This window comes from Acomys russatus, chromosome 17 (assembly GCF_903995435.1).
Source record: "Acomys russatus chromosome 17, mAcoRus1.1, whole genome shotgun sequence".
Taxonomy (NCBI): Eukaryota; Metazoa; Chordata; class Mammalia; order Rodentia; family Muridae; genus Acomys; species Acomys russatus.
In genome coordinates, this window is record NC_067153.1 from 39,042,845 (window position 1) to 39,059,422 (window position 16,578).

Below are 16,578 nucleotides of genomic sequence, written 5' to 3' on the forward strand. Positions count from 1 at the left end.
TAGAGATAAAGCAACGCCCACCCCTATAACCTCATCCCCTCCTGGGTCACAGGTGCCTTGACAACACAGAGAACACATCCCCCACAAGGCAAACTTGGCTGAGTCAAGGGGCCAACTTAAGTCAGACACAGCGATTTCAGGGCCAGCAGTATCTGCACCTTTATGTACACTACAGGGTGGATTGGGCAGAGTGCCTAGTCTCAGGGACACCACTGTCAACACTCTACAAAACCCAGAGGAAATAAGGGGCAAGTGCAAGTCCAGGAAACAAGGCCAAAGTCACGCAGAGAGGTCGCTGTTATCAAAACGCTCCTGGTCATACACTTCAGCCACCACCTTGCGACCAGCAAACCAGCGCCCATTGAGGGCCTGGATGGCCTTATGAGTCTCTGAGGCCATGGAAAATTCCACAAAAATCTTGACGATGATTTCTGCATCCTCCTCTTCGCCCTGCTTTTCTTGGTAGATAATGACCCGGTTCACAGCACCAAATTTGCCACACTCCTCTGTCACCTCTCCCTCCAGGTCATCGTCGATGTCCTTGGGGTCCACCATGTTGCGCAGAACCATCACTGTGGACTGTGGGAAAGGAAACGGAATGCTGTGGCCTATCAGCCACCACACCCACTCTACCCTGAGAGGTGCTGGCACTGGCCCCACCTACCTCCTGTTTTCTGAGTAGCTTCTGCATGACCATGTGGCGAGCACTGCTGCCAGAGATGCTCATGTGCTCCTGTTCACTCAACATCTCTGGCCGCTCTGACTCAGTAAACAGCTCCTCCTCTTCCTTCTCCTTCTTGGGCTCCAAGAGACCCAGTGTTGGTGGGCTGGCTAGGATGGGGTTTACCACTCCCACAGAGGGGATGGTAACCGGAATGGGAGGGCGGGCTGGGGTCACACCTGCAGCAAAACCAACCAAGTTTAATAGTCACAAATGGAAAGCTGGTTGGCTATAGCTAGCCTGCCCTGGCGTTGAAGATTATACTGAAGCAAACATGGGCTGGGAAGCTGAAGGCAGAGCCTTGAGGTGGGAGGTAAAGAATGGTAGAGAACCTGACCCACCCAGACTGACCTGTGATGACTCCAGGGGCCTGGGCAGCCATGACAGCCTGGGGTAGAGCCCCTAAGGGCTGGGCCAGTGTCAGTGCTGGGGACACTAGTCCAGGTGTGGCTAAAGTACCCAGCACTGCTGCTCCAGCCACTGCTTCCTGAAACCAAAATGCAACCATAGTCAGTCTCTAGACTGGCTACGTCCACCCAAAACCAATCTGAAGGTCCAGTGCCCTAAGGATCAGTGGACCTGTCCACCCACTGGCACACCCACATCACTGCACCAGCTCTCACCTGAGCTGTAATCTTGGCTGTGGCTGCAGCTGCGGCCACAGCAGCAGCAGGCGGGAGACCTCCAGGCGTGGCAGGTGTTAGCAGGGGCATGGGGGGTGTGACGGCCTTGCCCACCCTCAAGTACTGGCCACCCAGATCAAAGAGGTTCATGGAGGACACAGCATCCTGGGACGACTGGGCCTTCTCATATTCTGCGGGGCAGGATGAGCAGTGAGAAAGGCCAGCCCCAGTACCAGGTGGGCTCCCTCTTCTTGGCCCTCCCAAACTCACCAATAAAACCATAGCCTTTGTGCTTGCCAGTTGTGGGGTCCCGGGCCAGTGTACAAGACTTGATCTTGCCAAAGGCTTCAAACACACTCTTGATGTCATCATCAGATAGGTCCTGATGTACAGAGGCCACATAGATGCGGTTGAAAGCCCGAGCCTCCTCAGCCAGCTGGTCTATGATGGGTTGGGCCTGTCCTATGTTGCTGGGTCTGCCCACCTGAAGAAAGTGATCAAGAACAAAGCCTTTTTACCATCAGCCCAGGCCTGTGCTGACTGCTTCTGTGTATGTGAGTAACTTCACAAAGCACTCCACACTGCTCTTGTCCTCACCTTGATGTTCCTGCCTCCAAGCATCACTGAGTTCATCTGCTCTAAAGCCAGCTGTGCAGCTTCTGGGACCTCATACTCCACGAAGGCAAAGCCCTAAACACAGGAAGGTGCTATAAGGCCAGGAAGGCGGATAAAAGGGCAAGCTAGGGCATTGGAGTAGCTCTGATTTGCTTACCTTGTGTTTCATAGTAACAGAATCCCAAGACATATCAATGCTCTTGATGGGGCCAAAGGGAGCAAAGGCCTGGCGAATGGTATCTTCTCCCAGCTCGTAGTAGATGGAACCCACATAGACCCGGCACATGATAGCCAGTGCCCGCTGCCGCTGAGCTGCCATCTGCAGCAGGACAGAAGGAGAGAGCCACTGGCTTGTCAGGAAGGCAGGAGACTCAGCAGCCCTCTCCCGTCCTGGCCCACCCACCCAGCTCTGCTGTGGGAAGGGCTTCTTCCCACGCAGCAGTGAGATGCAGGCTGGGCACTTGCAGCCAGGGTTTAGGGGTCAACAGGACCCCACCCCAAGGAAGGCCAGGCCCAACAGCAGGACATGGAAGTACCCAGCCCACCCAGGTTCCAGACAGACTGTGGTAACAGAAGGCAAGGCTGAATGCCCTATAATTCAGCCCACTTCTCCAGTCTGGGGGCCAGGTACCTGGGCTAGGCTGGGAGATCCTCCCAACTAGCCCAGCCAAGTTCTGGGACAGAAGAGGGAAGGAGGAGCTAGCTGTCCAAGTCTACTGGCATGGAGGCCAAAAGAGAGGGTGGCAGAAGACGGGGCAGCCTTTGCCCAGAAGAGATCCCAGGGAAGGAATTTGGGAGCCTAGACAGGGGCTCTCTGGAGAGAACAAGGAGCAAGCTGCTCATGCAGGGAGACACAGGAGAGGACTCAGTGTGCTCTACACTCTCTCCATCCCAACACCTCCCACAAAAAAAAGAGCTGCTGGGAGCACATGACTGTAGCCACAAGAGCTGGCCAGGTAAGAGCATCACAAGGCAGCAGAGAACCCAATGAAGAAGCCTCAGGGATCCTTGGGGCTGGGAAGCTGGCAGGACTGGCAGTGAGCTGGGCAGTGTAATGAGGGACCTCCCCATGCCCTGGGAAAGGCTCCTTTCAACACTTTATAGATGTGGCAGACGGGGTTCTAGAGCCACACGTAACGGGTTGCGCCCCATGGGCCAGGGCCTTACTCCTTAACACAAACATGGGCTCCTCTCACCCTAACAAAGGTCCCAGTGGCAAGAGACCAGTTTACTTCTTCAGACATTAGCAGGCCTAGTATAGCCCAGTCTTCCTTAGAGAAGAGGACTAAAAGGTCCACCAACACAACTCATCCAGGTGGGGCCTATCTTTCCTCCAATCAGGAGCTCCCTGAATTTGGGGCTATTCCCTCAAACTTGGCTCCCGACAAGCCTCAGGCTCCTGCCCAGATGAAGGGCCCCAATGGTAGAGCCACCCTTTCTCTAAGCCCCACACAGACATGAAGCCACATCTGTCCTTCAGGTCCCAGTTTAACAAGAGAGTGCCAAGTCTCCCCTTGAAGGTGAGACTACCTAACTACAGGGCTTTCTGACCACATCTCCCAGGCCTCCTCGGAGAGTCAACAGCTCCCTTTCAGACATAGTAGTAGACAGAGTATGTCTCAAATGTAAGGGCAACTCGTCCAGGGGTGGCCCTCCAAGTGGACAACCAGAGAAAGGGCCATATCTTTCCCACAGGATCTCCCCAGGATAGGGCCTGGCCACTTCAACTTGCCTCTGGGCAAGGAAGAGCCATATCCTTCCCAGACTCCTCTGCTTGCTGCAGCCATAGCCACACGACCTCTACCCCCTGCTGAGAGCTAGGTCTGTGACCCAAGTTATTGTTTGCCCTTCCCTCTCTTGCTCACTCAGGCCCCCACCCCCCATCCCATCCATCCATCCTCCCTCCAGAGTATGATGGGGCCACAGTTAGGACCCCTCTCTTATCAAGGGGCCTGACCCCAACCCAAGAGCCCGGGCAGCCTGGAGACTGTCGGAGCTGGAGGTCCACAGGTACATCCCCCACATGGGGTGGCAAGGCACAGATGAGCCTGGCATTGGCAGCTACCCTCCCTGGCTGGCTGCCGCGGCTGCCCTCCGCAGTTACCTGGCCGGTTAGTTTTAAGGTGGGCCCTCAGAGCAGATGGAGGCCTCCCCAGGGGCGGTCCCGGGGTGAGTGCCCACACCACTGGCCCCACCATGCCTGGCGCTCTGCTGTGCTCTTCCAGAGCTGGCGGGCAGGGCCGGCCAGGGGAGCAAGGTCCCCAGCAGTGGGCTGCACTGCCCCCCTCTAGCCCTGACTAAGGACATGAGCCCCAGAAGAAGTGAGCATTTCTATTGACCGATTGCAAAGGTGAGAGAGGATCTCCAAAGCCCATTGTCACTGCTGCCATCTGAAAGACAGTAAAGACAGAGTTCAGTCTGTTGGAGCCGAGCAGTCTCCCGCTCTTGTCAACACCTCACGCAGACAGCAGCAAGGCGCGGAGTCCCCGCCCTGCCAGGGAGGCCCGCCTGCCTTCCCACTCTGCTGGCCACTGGCACCTGCCCAGGGGGGCTTCAGAGCCCCAGGTGCCCCGCCCCACAGCCTTTGCAGCAGGACCGGCGAGGGCAGAAGGAAGGGAGGGAGGAGAGGGATGGACAGAGCACAGTGAACAACTAGTATGGCCCTGTGGGTGGGGAAGGCTCAAGGCCCAGGAACCTGTCAGCTTCACAAAGGCTTCTTCCCACAGGTATCACAGCCTGCAGCCTAGAGGAGGGCCCGTGGCGCACACCCCTAGTCTGCCCCTTCAAGTCGAGGGCCCCAGGGATAAAAACCTGACCATAGGGGCAGGGAGGATCACAATCTACATGCAGCCACCTTGGCTGTGCACAGCCTGGGTGACAAGGGTGTGGTAGAGACCCAGAGGCACCAGTGGGAAGACCAAGAAGGAGAGCTGGGCAGAGCTATAGAAAAGGAGTGGGAAGGGGGTGGAGAAGGGGCCTTATCAAGCAACAGGAGGAAAGGCCAGGCCACTCATGCCTCAGAGAGGACCCTGGCGGTCCAGAGAATGAATCTTGAGAGTCTGAGAGTGATAACACCTTCTGGGGGCAGTCGGCCACAGGCACAGGAGGAGGCAGAGAAGAGGAGGAGATGGTGGAGGTAGTGGGGAGGGGCAGTGAAGGCTTCCTGGCCCAGGCTGAGCAGGAGGGCCTCCAGCAGAGCCAGCCCCAAGACAGTGGCAGTGGCGTGCAGGAGGGTGGTGGAGCTCACCTGCAGGTTGGTGAGCTGCTGCTGCTGGTGCGCGATGGTCTGTTTCACCAGCACACTCTTGATGCTCTGCTCCATTGCATATTTCTTGGCCTGCAAAAGACAGTAATGAGGAGCACTGGGGGGCCCAGGCAGCAGGGGGATGGCCTGCCTCACCAACCCGGGCTGAGCAGTTGTACCCAGGAGGTGCACTCTCACCTTCTGGAGGGCCTCCTGCTGCTCGGGCGTCAGAGGAGGCAGCCCCAGCTTGGTGCCTGTGCTTTGCCCATTTTCCATCTTGATGGAATCTGTGCCCTAGAGTAGAAAATAGGGGAGTTATTCAACAGCAAACTCAAGATTTCTCATGTGGGCCCAAGAAACCCCACAGGCCCTTTATCCCGAGAGATTCCTGAACCAAAAGATAAGCACCAGCACAAACTACCATCTGCCTGGTTAGGATGCAGGTCTTCTCTTTAGACACTGCTATCGCCACTCTGGCCTCTGTCACAGACATGACTCTTGGGTAGGACATATTAAACCAACCAGGCAGGTACCCTGTAGGGTCAAACACCACAATGGCCTCCTCATGCAACTATTATAGGAGAGCAGTCTACCTACCCTTGAAGACAGTTTGACCCGAGTCTGTCCCACATTTTGTACAACAGCCAGCCTCTATTGTCCTCCAGGGCCCAAAGAGCAGAGGCAGGACCAAAGACTCATTACTCACAGGTTACCTGGCATTCCAGCCTCTTAGTTTTCTCAACAGCCCTTGCCAGACCCTTAGTCCATCCCAGAACAAGTAAAGGCAAGGGGCCTCCCTCCAACAATGCCTTTTTAGCCCTGAAGACATTCATTCTACACACCTCCCAGACAGCAGGTTCCTGACCCCTGAGAAGGGCTACAGCCCACTTCCATTAATGCTCCTGTAGCACACCATGCGCAGCACCCTAGCCAAATGAATGTAAAACAGGTAGTACTGGCTAGGAGGGTTTGACTCTTGCTGCAGACATAACCAAATGCTACCAGAACTGTGTTTAGGTTCCTACCAAAGCCATTTCCAAGTTGTCTGTAGGAGAGGGACACATCATGTCAACAGGGAAAGCCCATCAGCAGAGCCAGCAGACCCTGAGAGTAACGGACAGAGCCAGACTATGTAAGCACCAGTTCAAAATACCTCTGGTGACTCTTCTAGGCTTTCAGACACAACCTTTGAGAGTAACAGCAGAAAGGAAAGCCCTCAGCCTAGGAGTAACAACAGGCAAGGACTGAATTACAAAGGAGGCAGGCCAGGTCTGGCTGACTGAAAACTCCCTGAACCCCATTGTAGATGCCAGAATGCTGAGTTTCTGGACAAGGGTCAAAAGGCAGGAAGCTTATAAAGCCCCTCTGGGGCAGTCTCAGGAAGACCCTATGGATGAGACCAAGGGCTGCAGTCTGGCTCATACTAGATCTGTCCTCTGCCCTCTGAGCTGGCCCCAGGCCTATGAGACTGTGACACTAGAGTAGGCTGTCACCATGGAAATCAATGCTAGTTCTTCTTAGCCCCCTAGAAACTTTTCAATCTCTTCTTTGTCTTGGTGAACAAAAGGCCCTTTTCCCACCAACCAGTGGCGCACTGGCCAGCCAGTCAGGACAGAGAGCTTCGGCCCCCACAACTTCCCAAGATCCAGGCTGCATACCAACATCTCTGTATGTACCCTCCCACCCACACACACCAGTGCTGGGAGGGCTACCACACTATCTTGTTGAAACCTCATGGGACTCTGGAGGCAGGAATAAAGAACCTATCACCTAGCAACAACAGAGGCCAGCTTCATGTCCCAAAAGACTTACTCCCATGGGCCAGTGACTAGAGAACAAAATCCATCCATACCCACCCATCAGCCCAGAGAAGTATGGGGAGAGGGTCTCCTAACTCACGTTATTTTGTTGTTTTATTCACATGAAAACAAAGAGCTAAGATGGAAATCCATATTTCTGGCTCTAGACATAACACTGCCATTCTGAAACAGAGGGCCCATCCTTCTGCACAATGCTAATGGCTCAGAGCCAGCAGCACTGAGGGGTAGCCGTGGTTATTACCATTGCCCCCATCTCCTCCCCCTGCTGCTTGGCTAGCCAACTGTCAGGCCCTGCCAGGCTTAGGCTAGATGAGCTCTCACAGAAAAGAGGCCAAACAGAAGAAGGCTGAGGAGGGGCAGGGTTAGGCCCCAGTGTCTGATCACTACACTTTCCCCACCCGTATTTCCAATTTGCCCTAGTCAGGTCTCTCTAGGCCCAGGGACTCATGAGCAGGCAGGCAGGCAGGCCTGAGGAAAAAGACGGTTAAGGTTAATAATACCTGTGGAGGTTTCCATTTGTCTCCTGCTGCCACCACTGCCGCCGCCGCCGCTGCAGCAGCTGCTGCTGGCTCGGATCCCCCTCCTTGTTGGCCATTGACCTGCTGCAGGCAGGAAGGAAATGTAACGAATAATCATACAAACTTATCACCCAGACCCTCTCCTCTTCCAAAGCTGAAGGCTGCATTCCTCTTCTAGAACAAGGGAAGCTAGGCAAGGGTTTCAGAAGGTCAAATGAGTATTTCTCCCTGCACCACTCCCACCTTGTACTGCCCTTATACCTTCTAGCCTCCCAGCACATACACAGCCTCAAGCAGAGCAGCGGCTAAGGCAGGCTCCAGTTGACAGTCTCCCAGGAAGGGACAAGAAGAAAAGGACAGAGAGCAAGCACTGTTCTAGCACAAGGCCAAGGAAAACCACCCTTTTTTGTTGACAAATTGAGCCAGATTAAGTGACAAGGCGACGAGCTGGCTGTGTCCTCCCATCCTTCCCAGGAAGCAGGAGCACGGCTTCCATCACTTGGGCTAAGTCTCTTAGCTCAACACTTATTCTAGTAATTGTACAAGCTCTGGTCAAACCTAGGCGTCCCTCACCAGGAAGACAAAGTGCAAAGCTGTCCTAAGACGACAGCTGAGAGCTTAGCTCTCACCACCAGAAGGGACACAAAGAACACTGTTTTCCAAAGGCAGCCCTCGAGAGGTAGAGCTCTTACCATGGCCCAGTGGTGTAGTCCCTGCTACCTGATAGACCTCAGGTAAAGGTGGGCAATGTGGTAAGGATGACATGATAGAAGGGCCCTAAAACCCACCCCAACTTTTCGGAAATGGAAGTGAACAGAAGGCGGAATGTGTTTACCCTACTATCAGCTCAAGAACATGATCCGCAAGTATCAAAAGACAGAGATGGTTGTGCCCATTCTTTGAGACAAAGGCAGAGGCTGGCCAACTTGGACAAATTATGTCTTTTGGGTAATCAGGCTACTGAAGGAGGGATGGCAGCACAGCCTAATACACTGCAAAGACCTGGTGATGGGACTGGAAGCTGTGGCTGACTCAGCCTGTACTTTGAGCTATTCCTGGTACTACCAACGTTGAGTGTGTACTACTATCCACTGTGACTTCATGGTGACACCTGTGGCACAGGCATCCACAAAACAGAGGCTGCTTCTCAACAACCACAGTGAAAGCATGCTTCAGGCACTAGCCAGTCATCAAGGAGAATGCTGAACCTGGGACATGTGTAACTTCCTGCCTCTACAAATGACCAGTCACCGAGGGACAGGGACAGTGCTGAAAGCAGCAGATAATGCATATGAGCAATTCCAGGGAAAGCTCACTCATGGACACTACATAGGACAGACCACCGAATTTAGCCCATTTACTACAGGAGAGAGTTCTCCAGTTCAGAACCTAGAACACTGTTCTAACTAGTTACGGGAGAGCCTAGAGAAAACCATCCTTTGTTATCACATCTGGTAACTAATACTATGCATCTGAGCCATCTGTCCCACATTTTTTGTTTTTGAAACTGTGTAGCTCTGGCGGTCCTGGAATTCCCTCTGCAGACCAGGCTAGCCATGAACTCAGAGATTCACCCGTCTCTGCCTCCCAAGTGCTAGGATCAAAGGTGCGCATCACCACTGCTGAGCTCATTTGTCCCAGGGTTTAGACCTAACAGTCACATGCAATGGAAATGGCAGGCCTTGAGGTCGCAATGTTTCCCAACACCAGGCAGGGGTGCATCAAGAGGGGGAAAGCCCCCTTGAAGGACAGTGCTGCCGAGTGTCTTGGGTGCACAAGCCAAGCTCTGCCCTTCACCAACTCAAAACAGGAGTCATTTCCATTACCAGACACATTAAATAACCTGAGCAAATCACCTAAAATCTAGGCTTCAAGCTCCTCTTGTGCAGGAGCATGGCCTGGCTCTCACGCAGCAGTGAAGATTTACGGAATCATCTCCCATGAAGTCCCTTAGTCTCTGCACATGGAAAGCAAGCCACATGTTCTAGCTGTTATCAGTACCATCAATAGCAGCACCAGACCCCTACAGTAGGGCTGGCTGCAGGACGCTGTCTTCCATCTGTCCAGGTCCCTTCACAGGCAGCAGTGCTACTTCCTGGGTAGCCTGCTTGTACTGAGCACTGTGGATGCAGCAAAACAGAGAAGAGAGAAAGACAGTTCTTGGGGCTTCATGATCAACTGCTGGCAAAGACTATCGCGACTGCTTCAGTGGTGTGGCTTACTGCCTGTGCCCATCTCAACAATGACACTGCCCGTTTGGCACTGAGCTATGTATGGTACAGCTGACCCCCAGCTGACCTTTCTGCATGAACACCAGGGGTTACTCAGAAATGAGGCGTCTGCTCTCCTCCAGTGCCTGGTCAACTTTCTATCTTATACTTTGTCTCCCTTTCTTCTATCAACTGACAGCCACCTAAGGACAGTCACCAAGTCCTCAACGCTCTGCCCGTCTTTACACAAAGACCATTTGCTCCTGTAGCTTCAAGCAGCAGAACATGAGTTGTTAAAAAAGTTAGCCTAAGTGGGGCTTGGTGGGGCACGCCTGTAATCCCAGCACTTGGGGACGCAGAGGCAGGCGGATCTCTGTGAGTTGGGGGTCAGCCTAGTTTACAAAGCAAATCCAAGACAGCCAAAACAAAAACAAAAACAACAACAACAAAGTTAGCCATGACTTGAGTGGCACACACTGTTTCTACCCCTCGCTGGGACAGTGCTGGGGCAGGTGCCCCTCTCCCAGTATGAGGGTGCAGTTCCCAGCTAGGACTGAGCAATGACCGCTTGTGTATACTAGACCCTACCAGTCCTGCCTCCAGACACCTGCTTGAGTTTCCTCAGACCCTGCCCCATCCCTCTGGGTGAAGGGAACAGTTAATAAAAGGCTGTTTCGCAGTGGAGTTAGGTCCACGAGATATGTCGTTCCTAAAGTAAGTGGGGAGGAACACCTGTGACCATCACTCCCAAAACATTCCTGACTGACCAGGGAAAATGCTGAGTAGAGCAGAGCGAAGCTCACCCCTTGGGGCGTCCAGCACAAGGCAAGGGGTTAGCAACGTCTTATGATGCCCAAAAGACCAAGGGCCTAAACAGGCACTGATTGTCGGAGGTTCTCCAACAGAGCCATCTTGGGCACCACGGCGTACAGCAAATGCCAATGGGTACGCCCCTTCCGCGTCCCCTACACGGGTGTAGTCGGGCAGACCTCAAGGAGGCGCGGAGGCTCCCTGTCGCCGCCAGCCGCCTAGACAACAGTCGCCCAACCTCAGCAAAGCGAGTACCGCCCCGCTGGGATGCTGCTGGGCAGCCCATAGCCGGCCCACCCCGCCCAGCCGCCGGAAACTGGAGTCCTCGAGCCGGAAGCTGCAGGCACAGCGGCGGCCGGAGCCGCGCGTTCCCGCTCCGCCTCCGCCCCGCGTGCCGGGGGCCACAGGAAGGCCCGTATGAGGCCCGGTCAAGCCACTGCGCACCCAGGGACCCCTTCGCACCCCGTCCCGGCCCCCGACCCACTCCTACCAGCTGACGGCCGCCCCCGGCTGCGAGGGACTCACTTACGAGAGCTATAGTCGCCGTCGCCATCTTGCGTCCGTCGCGGCCGCCGCGCGCGCCACAAGCCCCAGCTCTCTCCGCAGTCTCGCGCGATCTGGGCGGCGGACGCGGAATTCTCGCGATAGAAGACCTTTTCCCTAACTACGTGGAAGGAGACCGGAACGCATTTCCGGGGCGGAGCAGGCACTTAACGTAACCAGCGAGGACGGAGCAGGGCGGGGCGGAGCGGGCCGGAGTAAGGGTGTGGATCCTCGGAGAAGCCTGCATCCTTGTGGGATGGGGGGCAACGTTCTTGAATCAGTTCCGTCTGCCTATTTTATCAACACCCTATTTCACTTGAGTCCACTCGCTAAAAATGGAAAAGAGCAACCGATCCCTTCTCGTCTCTGTTCGTAGACAGCTGAGACTGGAGACAAAAAGACTGATGATGCATCGTCTTTGCAGTGTTCATCTAAAGTCACGAGTCCTCTTTTTTTTATTCGGAAACATTCTCTCTTTCCTAGAGAGAGAGTAGCTTTTTTGAACAGATGGCCTGCAGATAGACCCAAGAGATGGTTCCCCAGCCAGTCCTCTGGGTATAGATATGCACGCTGGTCCCCAAGTCCTGAGCTGTGTTTAAATCTGTATGTTCAGCCGGTCGGTCACTGGGGAGGCAGAAGCAGGTGGATCGCTGAGTTTGAGCCCAGCCTGGTCTGCAAAGTGAGTCCAGGACAGCCAAGGCTACACAGAGAAACCCTGTCTCGAAACAAAACAAAACAAAAAAAATCTGTATTTTTAAATCTGTATGCTGTGTGAGGAGCTGCCCTGACATTTGCCGTGAACTATATTCAATTCCAAAACCTTAATGCTGCCTGCAATACACCACATCTGTAAGCTCAGGCACCTTCAGAGTTCCTCACAGCCATTCTGTTTCCCACCCCTGAAAATTTCAAAATTTAATATAGAGATCTCTGGTAAAATATGGCAGAATATTTTCCTCCCTTTCTGAAGTTCTTTTAATACCACAGGAAAGGAGCTGTATTGAAAGCAAAGCCTAAGTGGAAAGAGAAGTGAAAGGCTGGGAAGTTAGGGGAGGGTGGGCAGTGGGGCTGCTTTAGCAGACTGGTTTGTGATGGTTGTGTCTGGAATTCTCTGAAAAATGCAGAGGGGGCGGGGTAAGGGGGTGTAGGCCTTTTCTAGATTTCTATCCCTGCTGTATGGTGCTAGCAGGTCTGGCTCTTTCAGCTTAGCAGCTCACTTTGTTGTTGTTTTTTGAAACAGGGTGTTGGGGTTGGCCTGATGTATTTTGACGCTAACTAATCAAAAGCCATCACCTGGGCAGGGCAAATGAGATAGGTGCGGCTAAGGTTCCGGGTCTTGGAGAGACAGAGAATCTTGGGAGGAAGAGAGACTGAAGAGAAGAGAAGGAAGGCCACCATGGTTTAGGTGGAAGAGAAGCACATGGCCGGCATGGAGGGAGATTTGGCCCAGATGAAGAACATTAGCAAGTATATGGGATTATGGATGGGAGGTAGAAATTATCAGAAGCAGATGGCATGGGATGGGGACAGGGATCCCATACCTGCCCCACTGTGGGAAGTAGTTTAGAGGATTAATGCCTGCCCTGTCCCAAGTTAACTAAGACTATTTCAAAATATAACAAGTGTCTGTGTCTTTTTTGTTGTTGTTGTTGTTGTTTTGTTTTTCGAGACAGGTTTCTCTGTGTAGCCTTGGCTGTCCTGTACTCACTTTGTAGACCAGACTGGCCTCGAACTCACAGCGATCCATCTGCCTCTGCCTCAAGTGTCTGTGTCTTGATTGATTGCTAGTGGGTTATACTGCTGTAATAATTATAGGTCTGGAGCTGGGTGTGGTGGTGCACGCCTTTAATCCCAGCACTCGGGAGGCAGAGGCAGACAGATCGCTGTGAGTTCGAGGCCAGCCTGGACTACAAAGCGAGTCTAGGACAGCCAAGGCTACACAGAGAGACCCTGTCTCAAAAAAAAAAAAATAATTATAGGCCTGATAATAAAAATTATTAGGCCGTACTGGTAAATTTAACCACAAGTCGCTCTCGACATTGGGCAATTATTAGGTCATACTGGTAAATTCAATACCAGTAATTTAACAACAGAGTTTCTCTGTGCATCCTTGACTGTCCTGAACTCACTTTGTAGACCAGGCTGGCCTCAAACTCACAGCAATCCACCTGTCTCTGCCTCCCGAGTACAAGGATTAAAGGAGTACACTACCACACCCGGCATTTTTTTTTTTTTTTTAAACAAGATTTCTCTGTGTAGCCCTGGCTGTTCTGGACTCACTTTGTAGACCAGGTTGTCTCGAACTCACAGAGACCCACCTGCCTCTGCCTCTCACGTGCTGGGATTAAAGGCGTGTACCTCACACTTAAGCACAACAGCATGAGGAAATAAAACACAGAAAGAACCACGACAGTATCATCAGGGATACCCAAAAGATGTTGAATCTCCAAATCAAAACGTCAAAACCATCAAGTAAGATTTCCTCCAAATAAATCTGAAGGCAGGGCAGTGGTGGTACACATCTTTAATCCCAACTCGAAGGAGGCAGAGGCAGCAGGATCTCTGAATTTAAAGGCCAGCCTGGTCTACAGAGTGAGTTTAAGGACAGCCAGAGCTACACAGAGAGACCCTATCTCTGGTGGTGGGGGGGGGGGGTAGACTGAAAACAGCCAGGTGGTGGCACACTCCTTTAATTCCAGTACTCAGGAGGTAAAGGCAGATAGATCTCTGTGAGTTCAAGGCTAGCCTGGTCTACAAAGAGAGTTCCAGGACAGCCAGGGCTGTTACACAGAGAAACCTTGTCTGGGGGTGGGGGTTGCGGTGGAGAGAAAGGAAAATAAGATCCAGCTGTATTTGATGACACTCACCTTTGATCCCAACGCTCAAGAGGCCGGAACTAGACTGATGTCTGAGTTAAAGGCCACCCCAGCCAACCTTGCCAAGTAGGTCCAAGACAGCCACTCAGACCTGGGACAAACAGCTCCAGGTTCTCCCAGAGCTTCTTGGTACCTATCTGCTGCAGGACATGGCTGGCATACCCTGATCTCTACCCTGAATTTCAGGGCCAGGGTTTTTCTTTCCCCTTACCCATATAATTCCGACATTTTGTTGCTCTTTCTTTTTTCTGTCTCTCTTTTCCCCCTTACATGGCAGCCAAGAGCTGCTTCCAGTGAACCTACATTTCTATGGTTTAACTTACCTTAAATCAAAAGCAATCTAACATCCTCATTCTTTAATTATAGGAAAAGGAAGGAATGTTACCATACCTGCCCCCGGGCTGCCTAGCAACCTATGACGTCATCACCTGCCCACCACTAGGTGCACCAGCTGCCCAGGATATAAAAGGGAAAACCCACCTCTTCTTCTCTTATCCTCTTCTTTTCTCTTGTTCTGTCTCCCTGTCTCTGTCTCTGTCTCTCCCCCTTGGGGCACATCCCTGCTCTCCCCCACACTTCTATAATAAACTTCTCCATATCATAGCTGTTGTCTGGCCTCTTATTTTTTATATTTACATTGGTGGCCTGTATGGGGAGGGTAATCCCATTGTCTTGTACCCTGGGACTCCTCTACCCGACAAACTTTAAATCTACACTGATCCCTGTACAGGCCACCAATATTAAATATGAAAAATAAGATGCCAGGCAACAGATCTGGAGAAGTTTGTTGTAGAAGTGTAGGGAGAGTAGGAAAGGAGAGGGGTGCCCCAATGGGAGGGAGGGAGGGGCGGAGGGGAGAGGGAGAGAGAGAGAAAAGGAAACAGAGACATGAGAGGGGAAGAAGAAGTGAGATGAAGATTTGCCTTTATTTTTCATAGAAATGTTTAGTAATTAACCTTCCCAAACAAACATTAAAATTTGTTTAAATGTTAAAAATTGCTGTTAATAAAAACTTACCATTATATAATTTAATTTTCTTTTCTTTCTTTCTTTCTTTCTTTCTTTCTTTCTTTTTTTTTTTTTCTCTCCCTTAAGATCCAGACCCCCAAACCTAGAGAGGCTGCTGTGGCCACAAAAGCATCCTGGGCTGAACCAGAGCCTGAAACCCGCCATGCTCCTTCCCTAGCCCCAATTTTTAAACAATCTCAAGTTCAAATCCACCCTGTCCAGAAACTTAAGACTCGGGAATTAGGCAAGTCTTTGCAAAATGGGGAGATCACAGCCCACCACTGCTGTCAGGATTAAATGAACTAATGAAAACATGTAACCATTGGGTGCAAACTCGGAGCTCAGAGATGGCTCAGTGGGGGCTTGCCACCAAGTCTGTCAGCCTGAGTTCAGTCCCCAGAGGTTTGCCCTTTTTATATCCTGGGCAGCTGGCACACCTAGTGCCAGGCAGGTGATGACATCATAGGTTGCTAGGCAGTTTGGGGACAGGTATACTAATAGCCAGGACTACCTTTTATTTATTTTTTCGTCTCAAAAAAACAAAAATAAAATAGAGTTGAAAGTTTCCAGGAAACAGAAACTATAATGATTACATTGGTCAGTATCCTCCAATATTTAGAACAAGATGGCCCACCAGAAACCTCTGACAATGGAGGGGGGCCCCTGAGGATATTGAGTTGGCTGTGTCTCACCAACCACCACCAGAGGGAGCCCCAGGCACCATCCCTCTGGTGTCAGCTTCTACTGATAGTGACTTACATCACCTTTCAGAAAAATCTTTGGCAAGCCACTAAAAACTTTAAAACTCATTGAGATGGTGAATCTGTCTTCTCTGGAAATAGCTAGAGGCCAGACTGCAAGGTGACAGTATTTGACTGCTTTAACTGCCTTGTGACTCCAAATGAAGAGTCAACGATTTTTAGCAAAAACCAGTTCTGAGTGCCTGTCACAAGCATGGCCCAGAACATGGGTGCCTCCTGATTTTTTTGTCATCACCTTACTGTTAGCCCAGAGGACCTGTGCCCACTCCTAACGGGGTGGTCCAGGCTATAAACACCATTGTTCCAGTGTTAGGTAGATCAAGGGTTTTTGTTGTTGTTGTTGTTTGTTTTTTCTAGACAAGGTTTCTCTGTGTAGCCCTCGCTGTCCCCAAACTAAAAAAACAAAAGCAGCAAAACAAAACAAAATCTGAAAACGAGCAATTCAATAGATGGAAAAACAAAGTTTAGCTGTGTATGGTATGGTGGCACACACCTTTTATCCCAGCACTCAAGAGGCAGGGGCAAGGTGGATCTCTGAGTTGGATGCCAGCCTGATCTACCTTTCCAAGTAGTTCCAAGATAGCCATGACTACATAGATTTTTGTCTAGAGAAAGAAAAAAAAAAAAAAAAAACCAAAACAAAAAACAGACCAGGGTGGTCTTGAGCTCAGAGATCTCCTATCTCTGCCTCCAGAGTTCCAGGAATAAAGGTGTGCACCTCCACTGCCCAGCTTGGACCAGGTTCTTGGAGTCCTGTTCATGGAAGACAACAGAACCCCGAGATCTCACAAAGTTGCTTCTGCAAATAAGTTTTGTCATCTGGGCACCA

The 16,578-nt window shown here is 51.8% G+C and overlaps 1 protein-coding gene across 5 annotated transcripts; it reads right to left on the bottom strand.

Moving 5' to 3' along the window:
• Positions 1-53: 53 nt before the first annotated feature.
• Puf60 (poly(U) binding splicing factor 60) lies at positions 54-11,230 on the bottom strand. Of its 5 annotated transcripts, none has more exons than XM_051159777.1 (12): positions 11,091-11,157; positions 7,524-7,622; positions 5,402-5,497; positions 5,207-5,296; positions 4,299-4,349; positions 2,117-2,278; positions 1,942-2,034; positions 1,615-1,828; positions 1,345-1,535; positions 1,073-1,208; positions 665-900; positions 54-579 (listed from the first exon to the last, which is right to left on the bottom strand). In XM_051159777.1, the coding sequence occupies exons 1-12, from the start codon at positions 11,112-11,114 to the stop codon at positions 280-282; spliced, it is 1,692 nt and encodes a 563-aa protein (XP_051015734.1). In that variant the 5' UTR covers positions 11,115-11,157; the 3' UTR covers positions 54-279. The 5 variants fall into 5 exon arrangements, with proteins under 5 accessions (XP_051015734.1, XP_051015733.1, XP_051015737.1 ...); XM_051159776.1 differs by having other exon boundaries at positions 55-579; positions 7,524-7,625; positions 11,091-11,230; XM_051159781.1 differs by lacking the exon at positions 11,091-11,157 and adding an exon at positions 9,398-9,414 and having other exon boundaries at positions 64-579; positions 7,524-7,625.
• Positions 11,231-16,578: the final 5,348 nt, after the last annotated feature.

What these genes read in the sequence shown, in the direction of transcription:
- Puf60 (XM_051159776.1), bottom strand. Translation starts at nt 11,114, where the DNA reads ATGGCGACGGCGACTATAGCTCTC. An exon ending in AGCAGCTCACCAACCTGCAG is followed by an intron (nt 4,350 to 5,206) that starts GTGAGCTCCACC and finishes ACTGTCTTTCAG; the next exon opens with ATGGCAGCAGTGACAATGGG. An exon ending in CTGTTACTATGAAACACAAG is followed by an intron (nt 2,035 to 2,116) that starts GTAAGCAAATCA and finishes TCCTGTGTTTAG; the next exon opens with GGCTTTGCCTTCGTGGAGTA.